Source organism: Dasypus novemcinctus, chromosome 17, assembly GCF_030445035.2.
Source record: "Dasypus novemcinctus isolate mDasNov1 chromosome 17, mDasNov1.1.hap2, whole genome shotgun sequence".
Classification (NCBI taxonomy): domain Eukaryota; kingdom Metazoa; phylum Chordata; class Mammalia; order Cingulata; family Dasypodidae; genus Dasypus; species Dasypus novemcinctus.
In genome coordinates, this window is record NC_080689.1 from 52,125,809 (window position 1) to 52,152,589 (window position 26,781).

At 34.9% G+C, this 26,781-nt stretch overlaps 1 protein-coding gene across 18 annotated transcripts in view; it reads left to right on the forward strand.

Annotated features, from left to right (window-relative positions):
- EHBP1 (EH domain binding protein 1) overlaps positions 1 to 26,781 on the forward strand; it is a 524,220-nt gene that overhangs the window by 411,566 nt on the left and 85,873 nt on the right. For 14 of the 18 annotated variants that reach the window (XM_058278659.2, XM_071208862.1, XM_058278647.1 and 11 more), the window contains 4 exons: positions 12,918 to 13,096; positions 13,699 to 13,747; positions 17,963 to 18,856; positions 23,449 to 23,592. In XM_058278659.2, the coding sequence (XP_058134642.1) occupies positions 12,918 to 13,096; positions 13,699 to 13,747; positions 17,963 to 18,856; positions 23,449 to 23,592 (1,266 nt within the window). The remainder of the gene's footprint in view (positions 1 to 12,917; positions 13,097 to 13,698; positions 13,748 to 17,962; positions 18,857 to 23,448; positions 23,593 to 26,781) is intronic. The other 4 variants (XM_058278661.2, XM_058278664.2, XM_058278663.2 and 1 more) reach the window with 1 other exon arrangement.

Consider the following 26,781-nt stretch of genomic DNA (forward strand, 5'->3'; position numbering starts at 1 on the left):
ATTTGTAGCAATTCTAAAAATCTCCACATACTCTTTCAGAAATTCACTAACAGAAAAGATTCTCCACAGTGATCATTGTGAGATCGCATAATGTCATAGCTCAGAGTTATCTAATTCTGAGACAAGAAAACCCATTGAACTACTTTGACAAGTTAAAAAGTTAAACTTTTCAAAATTATTTTTTTGCTTATTTATCTGACTTGTTGACTATTTGAATTATTTTTGAATATATGATTATTTTGAATAGAATCTGAATTGACAGGATTAAAACATCTTTTGCATATGTATGATATTAACTAAGCTTGAATGTGTGAGTAAAAGCACAACACTTTCAGTTAGACATGTTGTATAAAATTTTGTGTTGTCAGATCTAGGATTTTACCCTACTTGCTAGCTAATTAGGTAGTTTGTTACTTTTTCATGAATGTTGGAAGAAGAAACAAAACTTTGGGTCAGAGACAAATGACTTGATTACATGCTGTACAGCAAGCCTCACAAGCATCAGCATGTTTGTATTGGTTTCCCTTGTCCCCAAGCTTCATAAGGGTGACATGAAAGGTCAGATCAATGCTGCATCACAGCTGAAGAATACTGAGCTAAGGAAATCCATGACTTTTATAGCAAGCATTAAATAAGCTTCACAAAAAAAAAAAAATTTTTTTTTAAAGCTAAAGGAGCACGTGGACAAATATTTAAAAGAAATCAGAAAAAATAGATCAAAGCAAAGTTAATATCAGTAGAGAAATGGAAATTATGTGAAGGAACCAAACAGAGCTGAAGACTATAGTAACAGAAATTTAAAATCCCTAGAAGGGTTCAACAGCAGATTGGAGCTTGCAGAAGAAAAGAGTTAGTAAACTTAAAGACTTCATCCTCATCAGTGTGAGGAGCAGAAAGAAGAAAGAATGAAGGAAAGTGAACAGAGCCTGAGGAACCTGTGGAATATCATCAAGCATTATCGATATATGCATGTGGAGGTGCCAGAAGGAGAAGAAAAAAGGATAGATCATTCAAGTAAATAGTGGCTGAAAATTCCCCAATTTAATGAGACATGAATATACATATCCAAGATGCTCGATGAATTCCAAATAGGATAAATCCAAATAGACTAACACTGTGACATATTAAAATAAAACTGTCTAATGCCAAAAGAGAATTTTGAAAGCTGTAGGAGAGAATCACCATGTTACTCAATAAGGTAAAGTGCCGATTTCTTATTAGAAACCATGGAAGCAAGAAAGTGGAGGGATGACATATTTTGAGTGCTGAAAGCAAAAAAATGCCACCCAAGAATTCTGTATCTGGCAAAACTGTCAAAAATGAAGGAGAGATTAAGACATTCCCAGATAAACAAAAGCTGGAGGACTTCATCACCACTAGATGAAGATGCATAGAGAAAATTCCATCTTTACCCCACCATTTAAACACTAGAATTCCCAATATTATTCTTAACATTTTTTGTTATGAGACATAACATATATACAAAAAAGTGTGTAAAATATAATTCATAGATGAACAGATTATTGTAAGTGAATGCTAATGCCACCATTAAACTAGTTAAATAAAAAATTAGAACTTTGCCAACACCCCAGAAACTGTTCTCCTTTGTGTCCCTGCCCTATTCTAGCCTCCTTCCTCTTCCCTGGAGATAATCACTATCATGACTTTTATCATGAGCATTTTGTTTCTTTGCTTCATAATTTTAGTATCTAAGTATGAATCCCTAAACAATATAGTTTAGTTTGGTTCATTTTTTGTTTTATATAAAATGAATCATATGGTATATATGTATTATTTTGTTTCTGTTTTCTTTTGTTCAATATTATGCTTTACGATTAAACATATTTTATATTTCCTCATTTCATTTATTTTTGTAGAGTATTTCACTAACTAAATAGACCACAATTTTAAAATCATATTATTATTGATGGGCATTAAGGTTATTTTAAGATTTGTTCATCTGTTTACATTGTAAACAGTGCTCCTGTGAATATTTTTACACATGCATCCTGTTCCATAGAAGTATGCATGTTTAACTTACTATAATGGATGATGCCAAAATTTTTCTATCATCAGTGTATGAGGAACTCCCTTTGCTCCATATCTTTGCCAATACTTGGTATTATAACACTTTAATTTCAGCCTTCCTGGGGGAGTTATATAGTTGTACCCTGTGCAATACTGTGAATACTAATGTAATAGAGCAGATTTTTATATGTTTATTGGATATTTGGATTTCTTCTTTTGTAAAGTGCATGCTTTTAGTCTTTTGCCCATATTTCTATTGGTTGACTTTCTTTTTCTTACTGATTTGTAGGTGTTCTTTATATAGTCTGGCTATAAGCCCAATGATGAATATATATTTTATTGTTTTAATGACAGCAGTTCTTAATTTCAATGCAGCCCAATTTATTGATCTTTTTCTTTATGGCTAGTACATTGTATGGCTTGTTTAAGAAATCATTCCCTATTTTGAGGGCATAAATATATTTTCTTAACATTGTCATCTAAAAGCTTCTTTTAAAAACCTTTTGCAAAGGAATTAATTTTGGTGTAAAGTGTAAGGAGGGATTGGGTTTCTTTTATTATGTTTTACCATATGAATACCAAGTCATCATAGCACCACATACACATAGTGAAAAGATTATGCTTTCCCCTATTGATATATAGTTATGTCTTTGTCATAAATCAAGTGTTTGTATATGATGGGTTTGTTTCTTGGCTCTCTATTATATTCCTTTTGTCCATTTATCTCTTTTTGCCCAATAGCACACTTTCTAAATTACTGTAGCTTTATATTGCATCTCATTGTCTAGTAAAGCAAGTTTTCCCTTTTTTTTTTTTTTGTCCTTCCATATTTATTTTAGAATTAGTTTATCAAGTTCCTCCAGAGAAAAACACAAACTATTGGGATTTTTTACATTGAAATTTTAGTATTGTTTCAAATTGAAACAGTAGATAATTTGAGGAAAGTGAATGTGCTCAAGTGATTAGGTTTCCACCTACCAAATGGGAGGTCCTGCGTTTAGTTTCTGGTGCTTCCTGGAGAAGGCAAACTGGCATGGCAGGCAGGCGTGGTGAGCTGGCACAACAAAAGAGACACAAAGAGAAAAGGCAATGACCGGTGCAACAAACCAGGGAGTTGAGGTGGCTCAGGTGATTGAACACCTCTCTTCCCCTTGAGAGATTCTGGGTTTGGTTTCTGGTGCCTCCTAAGGAGAAGACAAGCAGACACAGAGAGCACACAGCAAATGGACACAGAAAGCAGACAGTGCCTGCAAACAACAAGGGGGTGGGGATAAATAAAATAAATTAGAAAAAAAAAAGATAATTTGAAAAGCCCAACACCCATTTTGCATAAACACCAGCAGTGGTCTGAAGTTATGATTTACATTCCCACCTATAGCACCCAATAGGCCATTATTTGGCCATTCTGACAGTGGTTAAGTGTCACATACTACAGGAACCTATATCTTGTAACAGTGCTTACACGTAAATATCAAATCTCCCAATGGATATGCTTGGTTACAAGAATCACACTAAGTACATGGAAAATGTTGCCTTGTTTTTCAATAGGTAATTATAGTTTATTCACAGCCCTCCAAGTCCAGGTGCAGTTCACCAAACAGAGGTCACTTTTACAATAAACAATATTGCCCAGTAACATAGCTGACACAGTTAACATTTATCATATTCCTGTGTATTTCCATGGAAACAGTACTTGGAGACAATAAACTCAGTCATTTCCTCATGGAGAAAATTGATGTCTTTTCAAAATTGTCTTCTAGTCCATGAATATGGTATATCTCTCCGTCTGTCCTTTACTTTCTCACAATAAAATGATATCTTTTTATAGCAGGCTGGCACATTATTTGTAAATTTATTCCTAAGTACTTAATATTTTTATTTTACTACAGTTTTTTAAATACTAATTTCTAACTGCTTTTTTTTTTTTAAGATTTATTTATTTCTCCCACCACCACCTCCCCACCTTCCCCACCCCCCATTGTTGGCTTTCTGTCCCTTCACTGTGTGTTCTTCTATGTCTCTTTCTGTGTCTGATTGTATTCTCATTAGGTGGCTGCAGGAACCAATCCTGACTTTCCTGAGTGGGAAAGAGGGACTCATTCTCTTGTGCCACCTCAGCTCCCTGGTTTGCTGTGTCTCTTATTGTCTCTCCTCTGTGCTTCTTTTTGTTGCATTGTCTTGCTGTTCCAGCTCTCTGCATGGGCCAGTACTCCGCGCAGGCCAGCATTCCTGCACGGGGCAGCACTACTGCATGGGGCAGCACTCCACACGGGCCAGCACTCTGCATGGGCCAGCTCTCTGCTGAGGCCAACTTGACACGCAGGCCAGCTTGCCTTCACTAGGAGGCCCCAGATATCAAACCCTGGACCTCCTATATGGCAGATGGGAGCCCAGTCACTTGAGCCACATCCACTTCCCATTAACTGCTTTTGTTAGTAGATAGAGATCTGTTTGGTTTTGATTATTCATTTTGTATCCAGCAATCTTGCTAAATTTTCTTATTAATTCTAATAAATTGCCTGTAGATTCTTTTGAATTTTCTGCACACTAAATTATATTATCTGTATCTTTTTCTGAACTTAATGTACTCGCTACAACTTCCAGTACAATGTTGAATAAAAACAATGATAGATTTCATCATTGTTTCATTCCCAGTCTCAAAGGTAAAACTAAATATTTCACCATTGTGATATTTGCTCTAGGCTTTTTGCAACTTAAGAAAACATCTATTAGATTAGTCTTTTAGCTTGCTAGTCTGCTGAAAGCAGATACCATGAAATGGGTTATCTTTTAACCATGGGAGTTTATTAGCTTATAATTTGAGGTTGTGAGAATGTCCAAATCAAGGAATCATGAAGGTGATACTTTCTTTCTGAAGACTAGCTACCACCTGTCCTGGGCAACTGTCACATGGCAAGGCAAATGGTGGCATCTGCTGGTTTCTTCTCTTCCAGGTTTCGTTACTTCTAGCTTCTTGCTTCCATGATTTTCTCTCTTTATCTGAATTTCATTCTCTTATAAAGAAATCCAGTACAAGGATTAAGTCTCACCTTAGGGCATGTCTTAACTAAAGTAGCCTTCTCAAAAGGTCCTACTTACAATGGTTCTATACTCATAGGAATGGATTAAATTTAAAAGATGTTGGCTTTGTTGACCCTCTTTGTAGTATACTTATTTCCTATTTCATTGTTTTTGCCCTTATCTTTATATCATTTTTTTCTACTTTGGGGGGTGGTGGTGTGGGGGGCAGAGAGGGTAGAGTCTTTTTGCTATTTGGGAGTCTGCCAAAAGTACAGCTCTGCCTCTCAACTCACTCTTCCAGATCAACCATTATGAAAGCCATGCTCAGAGCTTCACTCACCTCTGGGTTTCTAGTCTTTCCAAGTCTTGGTCTTGAAATAGGTGTTTGATGCCTTTTAGAAAGTCTTTTAATATTTTGTTAAGCTATTTTAAAAACTTTGTTCAATCTTCCATTAATATAAGCAGAAGTTCCTCCCAATGTTGTGTTTTGTTTTTGTTTTTAAGAAAGAAAGGGAATTTATTAAACAATATTATCTACACAGAATCTCTAGGAAGGCCAGAAACCAGATGTGAATGCAATGCAGCTAGATAAAATATCCAAATGCAGTAGAGACTGTAATGAAAATCCATTACTACTACCACCACTTGACAACCAAACTGCAACTTCCACAAACACTGGTGGTCACTTCTATAATAAGGACTTTACCAGAAGCACCCCCACTTTCCCACATTGCACCATGTAGCCAGAGAGTTCAGCGTATTTCTTTCTTCATCTCATTCATTTTCAATTTCAAGTTTTGCATAGGTATGTCTGATTAGTCGGGCCTAGGTTATATGCCTGTGCCACAAAGAAAATCAAGGAGGTAAGTTTTCTTACAGGAAATAACTCATGTATCAGAAGGATGTTCAGAAGTGTTGGGCATTCAGAAAACATGTCACATGAAAGCTAAATATCCTCATTATAAAGGCCTTCCTTGATAACCCTAAATACATACCCTCCATCCCTACCCCATTATTCTTTCACTGTACTCTGTCATTTTCTTCCAGGTACTTATCACAACTTACTACATTGTTATATACTTATTCAAATAAGTTAGAAATCCTGGAGGCACAATCTATTCTCCATATCTTTCAAATATTTTAATTAATGCATAATCTTACTGATTATCAGTAAAATAAAAAGGCCTAATTTTCAGTGTTGCTATGAGAATAAAGTGATTTAAATGAAAACACCTTGAAAAAGAATAAGAGCACTACAGATATATGTTATTCTTAGTGTTCTCACCGCTGCTATCTTGAACTCACCAAATCTAAGATTTATCTAAAGTTTCATCAGTCATGATTTGCAGGAGTTGGGGGGAAGTCTCCCAGAATCAGCAGTAAGACCAAAATGTCCTACAACTTTAGCAATGGTAGTATATATCCCATTGCTCTAGACTTAATTAGTTCTAGGGCTGATAATCTAAAATCCAAGACAGTGAGTAAATGGATTTTATTAACAGAATACCTCTAAGAATTAAATTACCTTTTTAAAATCAGTTTAACACACACGTGGCAGTGATCTAAACCCTGCAAAAGATTAGAAGTTGACTGAGGCAATCCCCAGTCTTAAGAAACTTAAACTTTCTATTGAGGTCCTAATGCTACATAATCTTCAAAAATGAAATGCCTTTGCATGTTGTTTAAGAGCACATGCTCTGGAGTGGGAACACCTTGATATAAATTCCAACTCCTTCACTTTCTCACTGTGTAACTTTAGTTTCCTCATCTGTAAATTGGAAATAATAGTATCTATCTCAAAGGAGTTGGTGGGATTAAGTGAACTAATCCATGAAAAGGTCTTAAAATTGTATGTAGGATGTAGTAGGTGCTCCGTATATATTTTATGGATTAATGAAAAACAAATAGTCTTTTCATAGATAAAACTGAGCATATTAAAGTAAAAGAAAATATAATAAGTGCTATTAGTGAGATACAAAGAGTCAAAGGAACATTTAAGAGCTCCCTACAGCCTAAGAGTTGGGAGGAAATTTCATGTAGGAGATGACAGTTGAACCAAATCTTGGAGGTAAAGTAGAAATGTAACAGTTGTACTGGGGAAAGAATATATTCCAAGTGGAAGTGACAATTTGTATAACCAAAGATCGAGGGTGGGGAAACTGGGATTTGGGCAGGAAATTAGAGAAAAGTGAGTCATTCTGGAGATATATTGAAAAAACTTTGGGATTCAACACTTAGAAGTCTTTTGATATCACTTTGTATGTTCTTGAGATCCTTTAGAGACTTTGAGCTGTGGCAATAGGTCAATCAAAGGAAAATTTGCAAGGAGGAAAACCTGCTGGGAAGTTGCAACAGCCTAGGCAAAAGGAGCTAGATTATGAAAACATTACAGCAATAGGATCAAAACCTCCCATGAATTGCATTTTCAGGACATTGGAGTTTTCCTGCATGACATTGCAGTGATGGATACAGGCTGTTGTATATTTTGTTATAACCTATGAAATTGTGTGGGACAGAGTGTAAACTATAATGTAAACTGTAATCCATGGTTAGTAGCAATGCTTTAATATGTGTTCATCAACTGTTACAAATGTACCACACTAATGAGGGATGTTGTTAATGTGGGACAGTGTGGGAGGGAAAAGGAGGGGGGCATATGGGAATCCCTTATATATTTTTTAATGTAACATTTATGTAATCTAAAGCTTCTTTAAAGATTTTTTTTAAAAAAATTTTTTTAATTGCCCATCAATTAACTAGTAAGATAGGATAGGTGAGAAAAGAATTCAAAGGTGACTCTGAGAGTAAAAGTTGGAACAATTGTTGCAATAGCAGTACAATTACAAACACAATGAAAATGAAGCAAGTTGTAAGGAAAGATTATAATCATGGTTTTGAACATATTGAGTTTGAATTTTTCATGGCAGGACAGCCAGCTGGAAATGTCAACTTGAGAAAGTTTGAACTATAAATGTGTATTTGGGAATCATCTGCATGAAAGTGATAGTTGAAATCTTGGGAATGAATCAGCTCCTAAAGTGTAGGGAGAGAAAACTATTTTGAGCTATACCTAGAGGAAGATGTGCCTATATTAGGGGATGAGTGGAAGAAAAGGAGACAGGGGGAAAAAAGACAAAGAGATTATATTCAGAGAGTTAGAACAGGAAAAATGCAATTGAAGTTTCACACAGTTTTTTTAAATTCAGTGAAATTTGCAACAGTTTTTTTACTAGGTTTTCTGAAGGAGATGCTATTGCCATTGTTAGCAAGAATAACAAGATGGTCTTGTTTTATCTTTTCTGTAATCTGCTATGTTAACAGAAATAATACATTAAAACTATATTAGAACATGGAATTATTAAGTGAAATAGTAGTTGCAGGTCCTATTTCTACTCTACTGTTAGTACTTTACTTAGATTGGCTCCATAATTGTGATACTGATGTCTAACTGAAGTTCTCAGTAAACTGATCAATGTAATTTTGTCCACACATTGACTTGATTGAGAGAGAACTGGGAGATCACCTAATTGAGCAGATACTAATCATTCTGATCATAAAATTATAATTAGAATGGCTTTTAGAAATTTCTTTTTTGCATAAAAAATATAATCATATTATCTGTGCTTTACTTTCCCAATATATTAAATTGTGATGCCTTCTCATACATCTGCTCATTTCAGAGGTACAAGAAAGAACTTTTAAAAAGTTGTTCTATCATTTGGAAGTTTGATTCCACCCTTTATGGCCAGATTGGAAAGCAATAAATTAAAAAGACTTTCTGAACTGCTTTATATCACTAACCTGTAGAAATAGACACATTGCCAAGCTTTTCAAATGTCCCATTACACACAGCATATCTTCTCTCTTTTTTTTTATGTTATTTATTTTTTTAAAAGATCTTAGATTACACAAAATGTTACACACAAAAATATAAGGGATTCCCATATACCCTACTCCCCACAGCTCCCATCCCAAGGTTATCTTCTAGTTGACGCTTTGTTTGCAAAGGTTTTCACTATTTTAAAGAAATTCATGGCCTTTGAAGTTTCCAAAAACAGCTAAAAATATATCAATTTTTGCTAATAATATATTAACGGTAGTAATAATAATTGTAGGTGACAATTATTGAATGTTAGTATGTACTATGCATTATGCTAAGTGTTTACATGCGTTTATTTGATTAACAAATATTTACTGTGTGACAACTTTTCTAGGCACTTGGAATAGCATTGTAAACAAAACTAAAATCTCTGCCCAAACAGTCCTTTTATTTAGTGAGAACAGGCAGCTAATAATCAATAAGCTTAATAAATAAAATATGTAGACTATAAAAAAATGGTAAGTACCATGGAAAAGGTAGAACAACACAAGAAGATTCAGGAGTGCTGGGGTTGGGTTAGGCAATGAAGATGAGTTGCATTAAATTGAGTGACTAGAATAGATCTAATTGAAAAGGTCCCATCAGAGTTAACCATGCTTCTGAGAGTAGAGCATCTAGACAAATGGAATAATCTGTGCAAAAGCCCTAAAGTGGGAACATGTCTGGTGTATTCAAGGAACAGCAAAGAGGTGATGGAGGGAGAGAATAATAGTTGATAAGATCAAAGAGGTAATTGCAGGGGCAGGCAATGCAATCTTGTTACTATGACAATACTGTGTGATAGATACCATCTTACAGATGAGGAAACTGAGAAATCAAGTAACTTGCTACATCAAGCACACATATCATGCACAGAATTAGAAACTGGCTACAGCAAGAGACTTAAGCAATTTCATTCAGTTACATGCTGAAGGTTTCAAAATAATATATCTGCTAAATCTGCCATGCCCCTCTACAAAATATTAAGTGAAAGGTTAGCAGTGCTGAAGTGGATGATTCATTTGGCAATGCTTTGTTTCAATTTTCTTCCTCTGCACACCAACCTGATCATTTACAGGACTTGTAATTTCATCAGTCAATTTACATATGACTTTTTTTTTGGAGGGGGGGAATGCAGTAAACATCTCTGTGAGATATTTTAAAACAGGGCTTTTGTGATAGGGCAAATCCAAATTTTGGTTTCATTCTTCTAGCCTTTTCATATTGAGCCTTCATAAAAACAAAGATATACTCGTAATCATATGACATGGTATATTTTCTTTAGTTCTTATATAAAGGAAGCTATTGTTGACCATAGCATGGTGATAGTGCATTTGTACATTACCTAAACAATGTACTTACTGCTAATAATTGGAATTAATCAGTGTAATGATGGTTGCAGATTATCTGGCCCCATGTACATGCTACCCATGATTGGAATGAATCAATGTCTTAGTAATAAAATTTAATATTGAAAAATGTTTTAACAAAGACAATCCTTTTAGTAATAGAAAATATAAGAAAACAAAGTGTTTGTGCCCAGTACAGTGATAACCTGAACTCATCCACAAACCACACTCTACTCCACTTCTAAGTTCTGACCAGACCAGAGGGATATGAAAGTCACAATGGACCACTAGATGAAAGGATATTTAATAGTTTATTTTTACACATATCAAATTGGTCATTAAAATAACTGTTATTTAACATTATCTGACTGATATCAGACCTAGGTTCTCTCATCCAAAGCAACTAAGCCAAGGTTTCCCAAATTGAGTTATTTGCAAACCATGGTTACCACTTACAGCCATATTCATGTATCACCTGAACTAGCATTTATTTCTTTTTTTTTCTTCATCAAATATTTTCCTCATCTTAAGCGGAAAGGTATTTTAGATTAATGGGTTAATGTGACTAAGTCACTTGGCTAGTATGCAACTGTTTGAATATTCAAACCGCTTGCTTCTAACTCTTCTGTTCTTTACTTATTTTTCATTTACCTTTTCCAAGAGAGTCAGTAACTTTTGAGAAAGAACTACTGCAATAAGGACTTTACAGAATTTCTGGTTAATTTTATGATTCCTTGTGTTTATTATTTTTGTTTTCACTATTGTTTTCCTGTGCATAGTTTAAGAAAATCAAAATAAAGCTAAAATGCTAATTTAGGGAATGAGGAGTATAGCATAGCTGGAGAGTCCTAGTGATTAAGGTTATAGAAAATTAGAAATAGAGAAGTTAAAATTTTCCAAGGTCATCCAGATAAAACCCAATTTTGTCCAGAACCTATGGTTTCGGGCTCTTTGTTATACATCATTATATTATAATCTCGCCATCTCCAACTCATCACTAATTCCATCTCGACTTTCTTCCTTTACAAGTATAGAGGCACATTATACTTGTATTATTCTTTTATGTCATCTTTCTGGACAACATTGATCAATTTACTAAAAATGGAAATAGGTCTCATTCCTCCTAGAGTTGTTGGAGAATCATTTTATTGGTGATGGCCCTTCCCTCCCTTATAACAAACCTTTTGGCGAAATTCCGTTACTTATTCTTGCAAATAATAAATAACTTAGCTCAAACATGGGTAAAAAAAGTGAGAAAAAAAGAACTATTATTTATTCTAAGGGAAACATTGGGAATTTCAATTCTACCTACTTCTTCATATAAATAGAATTGATCCAAATTAGTTTAGTTTTATTATCTGTGGATTTTTCAGCATTGACTTCTACCAATAATCATTTAAAGAACAGCTAGATTCATGATTGTTTATATAATTTTTTAATCTGACAGTTAATTTTAAAATGGTGTTTCTTAGTAGTCTTCACACAAGAAGTAAATGTATAAATCATAATTATATGCGGTTGATTTTAATTGTTTGGCGTTAACATGCTTTTGTCAAGTGGGGGCATCATTGATCTTTTTCATGTAAGTGGTATGGTAATAATGATCTGCATGTTAAATTTGAATATTAAGAGTAAATAATTGTTTTCATTTGCCTTATTTTGGAGGGCCTCTGTTCCATATCTAACTTTTATTACTATAGCCAGAACTTTTAACTGATAGCAAGATCTGAAGTCCAGAGCCATTTAATAGTTTTCTTTATAGCTTTCAATTGTACCCACCCAGAAGTTACCATTTCAAAATGGGGTTCTATTCAGTAAAAGAAAATAGCATGCTTTTAAAAATAATAAACGTTTAGAATAAAAGGCCTATTAAAAGCAGTCTTAGTTTATTGTTGTCATTGTTGTCTTAAGTATATGAACAAGAGGGAAAAAAACAGCTATGTGAGTAAAATTTAAAACACATGCACATGCATACACACATACAATCCTAATATTCAAAAGCAGCTGTCAATGATAATTAGGTGTTTTGAGCAAATCCAAATTAGATACTGTGTCCTATTACTATCAATGCCTGACAGTTACTAATAACATTAAAACTGTTTTGTCATCATTAAATTTATGTAAGAGAAATGTTTGAACAAGGTTATCATTGTGCTGTTTATTTAAAATACATATGATTACTGTATTTAAAACCTTACTATGATCTTGATCTCTCCACTACTAACAATTTGTGCTACATTTAGATTTCAAAGTACATTATTTTTAATCTAATTGGAAGGGAACTATATTTGTAAATGCTTGCATGGTCGGGGGGGGGTGGTGATTTTTTAGAGTGTGAGGGTTACGCAAATAGTCAGCCCTAAGTATTTAAATAATTTAACATGATGTTTCCATCAGTATAGCTCTTGGCCTGTTCTTATGTATGTTTGAAATCTTGCATCCTTGTCAGGCAAATGCCTTGGGCTAAAACTGTAGAAAATAACTTAAGATTCACGTCTCCCTCTTGCAGGTTACAGTTGTCATGAATTGACAGTTTTGAAGGACCAAACTGACATCAAAGGGTTCAGATGATCTAGTTAGGTCAATTAATGTTAATTTTCATTTTCCATTAAATCCTTTTAATGTTTTCCTCTTTTCTTTTTTTTTTTTTTTTCCCCTAGCCAAGTCCTATACCAAGTCCTGTTTTGGGGAGAAAGCCAAATGCTAGTCAGTCTTTGCTTGTATGGTGCAAAGAAGTTACCAAAAACTACCGTGGAGTGAAAATCACCAATTTTACTACATCATGGAGAAATGGTTTATCTTTTTGTGCAATATTACACCACTTTAGACCAGATTTAATGTAAGTAGAAACATTTTACATTCCCTACAAATATTTTGTGACTAATAGAAATTTTAAAGGTAATAAATTCTTAGCCCATGTCCTGATATACTTGGCTTTATATTTATTTTTAATTAAACAACTCCTTTTTGAGATAAGAAATGTATGTCAGAAAAGTTCTTCCTTCTTCATATCAAAAAAAGAATCATTTTTCTTTTTTAAAAAATGATTGTTCTCCTTAATAGTATATGAAGAACTGACTTCAAATTATTATGAAAATTGTGCCAGTGTGGAAATGAGTTGAGACAAATAAGCCTGCAGCTCTTTGTACAGTGACAAGAAGGGATTACCTTATGGCAAATTTGGTTGTCAAAAGTAGTCTGTAGTCCCCTACCTTAACCACTTTTTTTGATGGAAAGCTTTAGGCAATGAAACATGTAATCACTGTTTTTATTTATTTATTTCCTTAATTTTCCACACTATTAGTTTTGTTGATTGAATTGCTGTGAAATTGCTAGTCTTTGGTATTATTGAATGGTAAATTTTTAGATTCAGTTATTTTTAAGAACAGCTTGTTTTTTATCAAATACAGTATGTACCCACTGTGACATTTCCTCCCTCAGTGACTACAAGTCTCTGAATCCTCAAGATATTAAAGAGAACAACAAAAAGGTAAGAAATTGCCAAGGGAAAAAATACTTAGTTTCTCTGCAGGTTTTTATTAATTGGGGGAAAGTGAGATTGTCCTGTAAGGTCTTAACTGCAGCTCATGGAAGTCCTCTTGCAGTTTGAGTAGGATGCTTAGTTTACTCTAGTTTGTCATGGACTTTAAGGCTCACAAATGCCAAGCTGGCATCATATTATAATACATATGACCTGCATTAACTGTTAAATATTTCTTAAACCAAATTTCTTCTATTCCAAGATTTAGCTTTTTTTAAAAGTGCTCTCCAAACTATTTGCCCTAAACTATTATCTGACTTCAGAAAAGTCTGTTGGTGGGGGTGAAGGTGGAGGGACTGGGAGAGAGGCAAGCTTCACGGGTATCCAAAAAAGAATGCATATGAGTTTTAAGCTTCTAAAAGGAAAAAGATTGTGAGCAATGGTTCTTTTCATTTTCTGGTAAGCTATACTTTTTTTTTTTTTGCATAATTAATATACTGAGGTCAGAACTTCCCAACAGTTTCAGAGTGGAGGGTTATTGATCCTTTCAGTCTTCGAGGTAGGGCTGAGCTGGACCAGTTGAATGTAACTGCAAGCTGACATCTGTTTACCCCAGTGCACAAAAGAATATTATAATTTGACATGTGCACCTCAAGATGTAAAAGGAGGGAAGCACCTAACTCAGACACTGTAGTTACTCGATGTTTTTGGTTTGTTAGTTTGGTTTTTTGCACTGAGTTGAATTCTGCAGAATTCAACAGAATTTCAACAGGAAAATTAATGAAATTTGTTGTTTTCTTAGAATAATTCTTAACCTGGAATGTGTGGAAAGAATTCAGGGGGTCCTTCAACATGGATCCAAAAAAATTTGCATTTTTATTTTCACAATTCTTTCATTGAAATTCGGCATTTCCTTAGGTTATGACTACAGGTGACAAACCACTGTAGTGTTAGTCATGTCTGAGACTTTGTCACCTATAGAAATCACAGATACTTTAATATCATAGTTGTTGTAAGTACCTAGATACCTTTTAAGCTCATTGCTTCAAAATTACATTACATTTTTTCTATATAATTGAATTGTTTTGTAATCCTATATATTTTATATACTTAAAACATTATTCTGAGAAAGGGTCCATAGGTTTCAAAGAGAGCCAGAGGGTTCATAGGACAAAGGGGTTAATAACCTCTGACCTATGTTAATGTTTTTAGTCTACTTTAAGTTACATAATTTAAGACACCAGTGATTAAAAAAAAAAAAGTGTACAAGGAGAACCTTAATAGAAGTGCGAGTAACACAGAAATTTAAATTAAAACAATTTTTACTTTTATTACTCTCTAAAACCAAAAATTTTAATTGCCATTTAAAAACTCTTTTTTCGGGAAGCAGATATGGCTCAAGCAATTGGGCTCCCATTTACAACAAATGAGGTCCAGGATTTGATACCCAGGGCCTCCTGGTGAAGACAAGCTGGCCCGTGTGGCAAGCTGGCCCACACAGAGTGCTGCCCTGTGCAGGAGAGCTGCCCTGAGCAGGAGTGCTGACCCCTGCAGAGAGCTGGTGCAACAAGATGATGCATCAAAAAGAGACAGAGAAGAAATGATAAAAGATGCAGCAGACTAGGTAGGGAGCTGAGGCAGTGCAAGAGAATGATCACCTCTCTCCCACTCCAGAAGGTCCCAGGATCAGTTCCCAGAGCCACTTAATGAGAATACAAGCAGACACAGAAGAACACACAGCAAATGGACACTGAGAGCAGACAGTGGAGGGAGAGGGGAAAAATAAATCTTTTAAAAAATAATAAAAAACTATTTTTTTCTTTGCAAATACATGATACTGGCCATAAAGCAACACATTTCTTTTTTTTTTGAACTATGCCTCCCCAAAAAAAGTAATGTTAAAAAACCAAACAATTTTCTTTATAGAAGTCTCCTTTCTGGTGGGAATGCTACAAATTAAGTCATTTTCACATATCGTTTCTTGTATGATTTTGAAGCCTATGCCTGTCAAAGTGAAATGCCTTCTTTTTCATCACTTAAATATTTAAATTTCACAGTTCTTTACCTGTGTATTATTGCATTTTAATAAAAACTAATTTAATTGTAGATATATTTAGAACAAACCATCATAATTTCTATAAAGTGGGACTTTTCAACTTACTGTTTAAAATTCTGAAAAGGAAACATTAATTTTGCATAGTTATGTATTTTTAGAGAATATAGGACATCTCCTTGGACTTGGACTTGACGCACTCTTCTTTATATTATTTTTTCAAGAACTTAGTAATGATAATGATCATCATACCTCAAATTTACATAGATAAAATTATCTCATTAATTTTTTTCTGAGTTTAGATCTTCCAGGGCAGATAATTTTAGCTTTAAATAATTCTTGTTTCATAGTCTTTCCTTTTCATCACACTGCAAACCTCCTGCCTGACATCTACATTGAGTATTATCAGTACTCGGTTGCTACCTGCAGATTTATTTCCAACTTCACACAATTCTTCCCAATCACCTCCTGTGCCCTAGATTGAGCTAAATGCAGCATAGGAAACAGTAGCTTTGTCTTAAGTTCCTTGCAGATGAATAACATGTCTGGCAGTGATTCCTCCTTACCAATTAAAATAACATCTAGGAATGAATAAGATAATTTTCTTTGAAAGACCTCTTTTTCCTCCACATGCAAACAGCTAAAAAGACAACAGATGATCGATGATCGCTTCAGAAGAGGTTAACCTATAGAGAAATTCCTTTTTAAAGTCTTGACCTCGCATTTGTTTTTAGTGCATGTGAAATGAATTGTTACATGAAGCAAAACACCAGCACAAGTTTACCCATAAGGAAGCTAATCATTTTCCCAGGTCTTGTAAAAAGTACTGAATAAAAAAGTATTTACCTGTGACATCTGATCTTAACCAATATGTCAGTGTTTTAGATAATTGGGAAATGGTTAGAGTACTGCCTGTGGTGTTTTTCCTGATGGTCTGCAATTGATGCCTGTCAATCAAGTTGTCAGGATACACAAGGAGGAAAATGACTTTAATTTTCCTAAAACATGTAAAATAACAAACAGGCCTATACATGCACACCAACTGAGCCTTTCTCTCCAGTAAATATTTTGAGGTATAGATATTATGAAGCATAGTGCTGTGAAAATTGAAGAGGTTTTAATATCGCAATTTATTTTTCATTTCTTTCTTATTTATTCCACAACATTTATTAAAGTACAGAAAGAATATGGAACAAGGATTAAATTCAAAGATAGAAGTACACTTTAACATATAAGTGCGAAAGACTGATTCCTTCTGAATCGTTGCATAATTTCCTGGCATTTCTTTTAAGAAAAACTTTGAGCTATGATCTTAAATCTAGGTTATTATAAAGAATAGACATTTTACATCCCAAAGCAAGAATATAACTAGAGAGTCATTTACTTTCTCTGAGAATATATCCAAACCTCTAACCATAGTTTTAATGCTTCCTAGCAACACAGTGCTGTTTTCAAGGGTTAGGTCAGCATAGTATTAATTAATTGTAAATTGAGAAACAGCTTTGATTCTTCAAAACTAGAAAAACCTGATGGGCCACAGTCATTTAAAGGCTAACAAAAACAATACAATGCAGCTTCACATTCTCTATTTGTTTGTAATACTCAAAACATTTCATTCTTTCCAAAATGGATGCAATGAAAATGAAGTCACTTTCTCATTATGAAAATTCAATCTTAATTGGGCATTAAAAAATGTTTCTATGTTTCTAGGCTTAAATAGTATTTACTTTTATTTTGTATCATGTAATCTAGGGGTTAGTTCTTTTGGCGTTATCTAGCTGTACTTTTTCTTCACAAATCACTACTATTACATGACAACAGGAAAGAAAGGTTAATCAGGAATGATGAAGCCTGAAATGGATTAGTCTAATGTTTCTTTATACCTTGGTTCCTTAACTTTAAAATTCTAAGATTTTTTTGTTTTGATTTAACTCTCATTTTTGCTTATTTTCTTTATTGGAAAAGGACATTTCAAATGTGAAATAATTTTGTTTCTCTATCTCATGTGTAGAAATTTCATGCTTATAGAATTTTGTTCTTTTTTGTGTGGCTTAATGTCAATAACATAATATATCTCCAGCAAGAAAAAAATCCATTAAATTGTGCTCTTTTTAAAATGTGTGTATTGTCTGAACTATTCAATATATCTTTTGTTCTTCCTTCCTTTGAAGGCATATGATGGATTTGCCAGCATAGGAATTTCCCGGTTATTGGAACCTTCTGATATGGTTTTATTAGCAATTCCTGACAAACTGACTGTTATGACTTATCTCTATCAAATAAGGGCACACTTCAGTGGTCAAGAACTTAATGTTGTTCAGATAGAGGAAAACAGCAGTAAAAGTACATATAAAGTTGGAAACTATGAAACAGATACAAACAGTTCTGTTGATCAGGAAAAATTCTATGCAGAGCTTAGTGATCTGAAGCGGGAGCCTGAACTGCAGCAGCCTACCAGTGGAGCAGTAGACTTCTTATCTCAGGATGACTCTGTATTTGTAAATGATAGTGGGGTTGGAGAATCAGAAAGTGAGCATCAGACTCCTGATGATCACCTTAGTCCAAGCACAGCCTCTCCTTACTGTTGCAGGACTAAAAGTGACACAGAACCCCAAAAGTCTCAGCAGAGCTCTGGAAGGACTTCAGGATCCGATGACCCTGGAATATGTTCCAATACAGATTCAACCCAAGCACAGGTTTTGTTAGGCAAGAAGAGACTGTTGAAAGTGGAGACTTTAGAATTAAGTGACTTATATGTTAGTGAGAAGAAGGATGTGTCTCCACACTTTATTTGTGAGGAAACAGACGAGCAAAAGCTTCGGACTCTAGAAGTTAGTAGTAACTTGGAACAAGAAAAATTGGAGAATTCCACACCCTTAGAGTGCAGATCAGATCCTGAATCACCTATCAAAACAAGTTTATCTCCTACTTCTAAACTTGGATGCCCTGTTTATTCAAGAGATGTAGATCCTACAAAGAAAAAACATAGTTCTTTGAGACAGACAGAATCTGATCCAGATGTTGACAGAACCCTTTTAAATCATACATCCACAAAAACAGTCCAGGTGAGTGAGCTAAAATGATGAATACATATATTTAGTAAACAATTATTCTGTGTGTTTGTCTCTTTGTTTTCATAGAACACTTTCAGATGATACAAATGATTAAAGGTAAAGTATAATTTCCCATTATAGAAAAACTCAAATGTACCTACTCTGTATTTAAACTTTATGATATAAGATTGTAAGCCTACAAATCAATCCTAATTTTGAAATTGAAAGAGTAAAATTTGTCAGCTTTTCAAGTCAAAATATTATTTAACCTTTAAAAAACTATGAACTAAAATTTAAAAATTAAAAATCAAAACAAAATTTAAAAAACAAAAGATTTTTAAAACTTAAAAATAAAACAAAAATTTATAAAAACTAAATATTTTACTATAAGAATAAGTCAGGGAAAGCGTACTTGGCCCAGTGATTAGGGCGTCTGTCTACCACATGAGAGGTCCGCGGTTCAAATCCCTGGCCTCCTTGACCCGTGTGGAGCTGGCCCATGTGCAGTACTGATGCGCAAGAAGTGCCGTGCCAAGCAGGGGTGTCCCCCGCATAGGGGAGCCCCACGCGCAAGGAGTGCATTCCGTAAGGAGAGCCGCCCAGCGCGAAAGAAAGTGCAGCCTGCCTAAGAATGGCGCTACCCACATGGAGAGCTGACACAACAAGATGACGCAACAAAAAGAAACACAGATTCCCTTACCACTGACAACAACAGAAGCAGACAAAGAAGACACAGCAAATAAACACAGAGAACAGACAACCGGGGCAGGGAGGAAGGGGAGAGAGATAAATAAGTAACTTTTAAAAAAAAGAATAAGTCAGATACCGTTTTTTTTAACCACTAGGTAAGAAAAGCACTGCCAATAAAACTATTACATATTTTTTCTTATCTCTTAGAATTTCTAAAACAGTTGTTTTTCATTATAATAAAGTTTATCACTTTTAAAGACCAAAATGACAAGTATTGATACCTGTAACCCACATAAGCAAAAGCTCTTTGGGGTCCTCAACAATTATTAAGTGTTTAAAACGGTTCTGAGAGCAGAAAGTTTGATAAGTTCTGTATTACAGCATTTCTTAAAAGATTGCTGGGGTTTTCTTCCAACTCATTAACACGCATTGCTAATGCCACTTTCTTGACCTTACCAGGAGGTCCCAATAGAAGATTTTCAGACATGAAAATCAGACATCATGTTCTTTTCTCAAATAGTCCTCAAGTGGTTGTTGATCCCATCAAGAGATTGCAGTCATGCTACCAGAAATACCAAAGCTATGCATATGCAGGCAGTGACAACTGTGTCTTGACTACTGCCTGGATGGCAGAGATTGTAAGATGCCATCAGTTCTAAATTGTTGGAGGTATTAAAATGAGAAAAAAAATGTGCGTCTAAGAATCAAAGACATATAGTAACTATCAAAGCAAGCACTTACTCTCTTAATCAGAAATCTTAAAATAAGAAGTCCTACGTACCTAAAATTCTCTCAAAGCTTCACAATTTCAGAATTTGGTTAGCCTAAATTCTAATATCCAATACAGATTTTTTTTTTTTTGAATACCAGATTTTTAAGGAAAACAAGCTTGGTTAAAGCAAGAAATTGATTAATGTTTAAAAATGCAAAATAGTCTGGATAGGGAATAAGTAAACCTGGATTTTCATCCTAGCTCTGCCAATTAGCAGTGTGATATATTAACTAGCCATTTGACTTCTTTAAATCTTTATTATACACCAGTGTTAAATGAAATGATTTCTAAAGGCCCTACAACTATCATGCTGTGATTCTATTCAAATGGTTTAAGTAATGGACAATTAAATCTACTGGATGGTAGAAGCAACATTTATTTACATCTCCATATGCTCCATATGCTCATTTGTTGGCCATCGGCTTATTGATCAGATTTGCTTAAGGTAAATTTAAAATTTTAGTTGTTTTGTTTTTTTTAACAGATTGACAAAAGTAATATCTGATACCAAAACTGTAATATCAGTGCTGGCACCTGATTGGTTTTTTTATTGTATATAACAGCTGAACTTTGGACTATAAAAATTGAACTTTCTATTTTGTATTCTATATTTTTTATATTTTAACTTCTCTAAAATAATAGACTGTATGTCAGAGTTTAATTAGCAGTGTTTGTTCTTTCTTCCTAGTTAGTTCATAATATGGTAAGTATTAAAATTGATGGCATTGGATTAGAGGAAATTGTAGACTTAATGAAGTCATAGTATTGCCCATTTAAGTGCCTAATACATGTGATGGATGACCTTCGTATATCTTACATGTATTTCTCTTAAACTCTACAACTCCATGAAGTGGTTGAATATGAGAAAACTGGGTTTATGGGTTTGACCAAGGTCATAATAGGTGTTATAATGTTAGAGTATACTAAGCTTGTTTGACTCCAAAGTCTATGACCCTACACTTTATGCTAATTACAATATCTTTTAGTACTTTACCATAATTTCAGTAGGAAATAATTAAAGTAGGTTGGCAATGTTGCATCAAGCCCCTTAAAATGTATATCTCATTAGATCCTTCTGGGAATTTTTCCTGAGGAGATAATCAGAATTGTATACAAAGGTTTCCATATACGGATGTTCATAAAGGCATTATTTATGATAGTGAAAAATTGTAAACAACTTAAATATTCACTAAGATAAAGAGACATGCATTCATATAATATAATACTAGGTAGCCAATTAAAAATCATGTTTTCAAAAAATATGCTTAAGGATATAAGAAAATGCACACAATAAAAAAATTAAGTGAAAAAAAATCAAGATTTTACTTTTGATGCCAGGATTACTAATTATATTTCCTTTTTATTATTTTTCCTTTTATGTATTTTCTAAATTACTAATTATATTTCCTTTTTATTATTTTTCCTTTTATGTATTTTCTAAATTTCACTAAAAATGAATTACATTTATAGTCAGAATAAGAAATTTGCATTTTTGTGCTCTTAAGATCAAATCACAGTTTTTTGCTATCTGTGTAGCTGGCTGGGGAGATCACTAAATGGCTATAGAATCACAATATACAGCTAGTAGGGATCTTAGGATGATCTACTCCAAGTCCCTTCATTTCAAAGATAAGGAAATTGAGGGATTAAAAGAATTATAATAGGTAGGATTAATCAGTGCTTACCGTGTGCCAGTGCTAAGTGTGTCACTCCATTTCACTTAATCTTTACTATATTCTTATGAAAGTTGGCCATTTTTTTTTTTTAAGATTTATTTATTTATTTAATTCTCCCCCTCCCCCGGTTGTCTGTTCTCTGTGTCTATTTGCTGCGTCTTGTTTCTTTTGTCCGCTTCTGTTGTCGTCAGCGGCACAGTCAGCGGCACGGGAAGTTTGGGCGGCACCACTCCTGGGCAGGCTGCTCTTTCTTTTGCACTAGGCGGCTCTCCTTACAGGCGCACTCCTTGCGCGTGGGGCTCCCCTACACTGGAGACACCCCTGCGTGGCAGGGTACTCATTGCGTTCATCAGCACTGCGCATGGGCCAGCTCCACACGGGTCAAGGAGGCCCGGGGTTTGAACCACGAACCTCCCATGTGGTAGAGGGACGCCCTAACCACTGAGCGAAGTCCGCTTCCCGAAAGTTGGTCATTTTTATTTCCATTATATAAATAAGGAAATTGACACTTAGAGAAATTTAGTAAGTTGCCCACTGTTAAGTGATCCAATTGGAATTTGAACCCAAACCTTTCTGACTACAAAATTCTTAAACAGTATGTTATGTAATGCAGTATATTTTGTTAGTGACCTGCTAAATGTTTCATTATTAATTATTAGTAGAAAAGAGATTAGTGCCTGATGTCTTGATAGCAAATTAAATTAATTTTGTCTGTTTTTGAAAAAATACTGATATTTTAACCGGTTCAACTACAATAACCAATTTGATTATGTCCTATCAACATGAACTAAGAATGTATCACTGTCACTTAAACATTTCAGTTGTATATATTAAGAATACTTTTTAATCATCTTAAAACCGTGGGTGATGAAAATATTCTGGAATTAGATAACAGTGATGGTTGTACAATATTGTTAATATCCTAAAAATCACTGTATTGCACACTTAAAAATTTTTTACCTGGTATAGATTATAGAAAATGTTTTTTAAAAATAGTTATAGTGAAATATAAAGATTCAGAAAGAGAACCAAAAGTTATACATTAAGTTAAAAAATAAAAAATGGTAGTTTCACATCAGACCAAATAAAGTAATAGGTTTACTGTTTTTTACCTTTTCCTTGACTGAAAGCCTAAGACCATTATTTATGATTGGAACCAAAACTATGCAGTGAAAGACTCAAGCAATTGAGCGCCTGCCTGCTTCTTGTGGGAGGTCCTAGGTTCGGTGACCCGTGCCTCCTAAAAAAAAAAAAAAAAAATACAACTCAGGGGAGCCCATGTGGCTCGGTGGTTGAGTGCCTACTCAATCCCCAGCCTCAGTACCTAAAAAAAAAAAATTCTCCAGGTAATTTCATGAAACTACAATCTTATTCCTGACCTCTATTATTTTGACAGATTGTCTGATTTTATAAATGTAGATTACTTTTTTTTTTTTGTCTTCTAATTCTACATCTTTGCTTTTAAGCATCGAATGTTATCCAGGCAGGAAGAACTTAAAGAAAGAGCAAGAGTTCTGCTTGAGCAAGCAAGAAGAGATGCAGCTTTAAAGGCAGGAAATAAGCAGAATACCAGCACAGCCACACTGCTCTACAACAGGCAGCTAAATGATGTAAGAACATTGGTTTAAAAAGCAATGGATCGTTATTATAGTCATGGGGGGAAGGGGAGTAATTTACTTGTATTTTTGCTAAATATTTCTCCTCAGACTTTGTACACAGTGGGTGCTTGGTCATTAATTGAACTGATAAATTCATATTTGGAGAATCATATAGTTTTATTCCTAAAACATAGTGTTAGCTATGAGGAAAAGTAAAATCCTGGAATATAATTTCCACATAAACATAATTTGGTTTTTGGTAATCTACATTTTGTAATTTCATTTGTACTCTAGTATTGTGTTTTCTCCATGGAAGTTAATTTTGGTGAAAATATTAGAATATAATATTGATACCTACCATTTATTAAATACCTACTCTGTAGTCTTGGTACTATAATAGGTATTTTATGTAATTTTTGTTTTACTCAACCCCATGAAGTAAATATGTTTCAAACTACCTATAGCAGTTTGGTATTTTTTTTTTTTTTTTAAAGATTTATTTTTATTTATTTAATTCCCCTCCCCTCCCCCGGTTGTCTGTTTTCTGTGTCTTTTTGCTGCGTCTTGTTTCTTTGTCCGCTTCTGTTGTCATCAGCGGCACGGGAAGTGTGGGCGGCACCATTCCTCAACAGGCTGCTCCCTCCTTCGCGCTGGGCGGCTCTCCTTATGGGTGCACTCCTTGCGCGTGGGGCTCCCCTACGCGGGGGACACCCCTGTGTGGCACTGCACTCCTTGCGCGCATCAGCACTGCGCATGGGCCAGCTCCACACGGGTCAAGGAGGCCCGGGGCTTGAACCGGGGACCTCCCATGTGGTAGACGGACACCCTAACCACTGGGCCAAAGTCCGTTTCCCCAGTTTGGTATTATTTATGAATTCCAAAAATAGTTATTGGATTATGTTTGTAAACTGATCTGTTCCTCTGGGCATATTATATTGTATTAGATTCAGAGGCTTCATTCTGACTTGATTAAATTATGATTAAGGCTTTGATTGGGACACATTCAGTAGGATGTTGAGTCCCCATCCCCCTTGGTGGGTGGGGACTCACAGAGAAAATTATTAGGCAGAGGAGTTAGTTGGAGTTTTGATCCTGGAGCCCAGGAAGTTAGTACACAGGGAAACAGATATGTGAGAGGGCTCCCTTAGACACAGCAGAGGCCCCGTGAAGAGAGATGAACCATTCACCTCACAGTTTATAACTGGCTTTGTGGAGAGAGCAGAACAGCTGAGCCTAGAGAGAAATGAGACCCAGGAGAGAAACAAGACTGTCCCAGCCTGTGGCTGAGATTGGAAGAAGCTGGGACCATGGAGCCTTGGGAGGAGAGGAAGATTGAACCCTCACAGATATCACCTACCATCTACAGACTCTGGGTGAGAAAGTACCTCTTTTGGTACCTTGAGTTGGACTCTTTAGGGCCTTGTGACTGTAAGCTTCTACCCCAAATAAATACGCTTTATAAAAACCAACCAACTTCTGGTATTTTGCATCAGGACCTCTTTGGCTAACTAATACATTACCTTCCAGAAAATAGAACTGAGGCTGATAGGTAAAGAGGTAATTTGTATAAGGTCACAAAATTAGTAAATGATAACTTCAGGAATCAAACCAGAGTTTCATCAGACTCCAGAGTCAAAGTTCATCAGAGTCATTTGACTCAATCTTACTACTATCTATAAATAGATATTATTGTTGTACCCACTGTAGATATTAGAAAGGTGAGTTAGAAAAAAGAATTTTAAATTTACCTAGGGTCACAGACAATGGCAAAATGAGGCTTAGAATTCAAGTGTCCTGACTCTTAAAAAATTGTTTATTCTTTTATTCAGTTCATTCATTTACTAGTTCAACCTTTCATCTCTTCTGTATAAGACACCAATAATTTGACTTAAACTTTTTCTTTCCCAGATTAAACTTAAACTTTTAACTAAATTTTATTAGTGTGAATTCAGTATCAGAAATTAATTGCTAAAACAAAATTTATTCCATGTCTTTGACAGTCTTATATGCTAGTGAGGGTTTATTGAGTTGGAATTAATAACAGTATCTAACTGTTAGATTTACACATCTGGTGGCATGTAACTTGCTACACCTTTCTGGAAAGCAATTAGACAGCATCGAGAAGTACTTACTCCCTTTACCCAATAATTCTACTAACAAAGATCAAGACACAGAATTTTCATCACAATGTTATTTATGATAGCAAAAATTTAGAAATAGCCTACATGCTCAAAAATAGTGGAATAATTAAATAAGTTATAACAAATAAATATAATTTTATGTAGACATTTAAAATTACCCAATAATGTGTTGAAAAAATATTTTAATGACATAGGAAAATACTCATGATGTTAAAAAAAAGTTATGAAATAGTATATACCATATGAGCTCCATTTTTAAATAATACGTCTGTGTTTTTATATATACATTGAACAGGACAGGAAGGAAAAAATCATCAAAGGTTAATATTTCTCCCTAGAGAGTAGGAAAATAAATGTGCAATGTACACATTGAAGGATTTTTTTCCTTTATTCTTTCTATATTAAAAATATGACATAGTAAATATAAATATTTTAGACTAGGAAAATTTAGGGTATTCAAAAATGATGTTTTCAACAGATTGTTTCCTTGGCATACCAAACACGCTTGAGCCCTCCTGGAACTCTAGAGAGAGATGAGCCATTTGACTGATAGTTTGCAGCTGGCCTTATGAAGAGAGCAGAGCAGCTGAGAAGGCCCAGAAAGAAATGAGCTGTATGCCGGAGACTGATCTAGGAATCTCTGACAGACAAGCCCTATGCCAGACAACAGCTGAGATCGGGAAGAAGCTGGGCCGATGGAGCCTTAAGAGGAAATGTAGGGAAGCGGACTTGGCCCAGTGGTTAGGGTGTCTGTCTTCCATATGGGAGGTCCGCGGTTCAAACCCCAGGCCTCCTTGACCCGTGTGGAGCTGGCCCATGCTCAGTGCTTATGCGCTCAAGGAGTGCCGTGCCACGCAGGGGTGTCCCCCGAGTAGGGGAGCCCCATGCGCAAGGAGTGTGCATCCCATAAGGAGAGCCGCCCAGCGTGAAAAGAAAGTGTAGCCTGCCCAGGAATGGTGCCGCACACACAGAGAGCTGACACAACAAGATGACACAGCAAAAAGAAACACAGATTCCCGTGCCGCTGACAACAACAGAAGCGGACAAAGAAGAATGCACA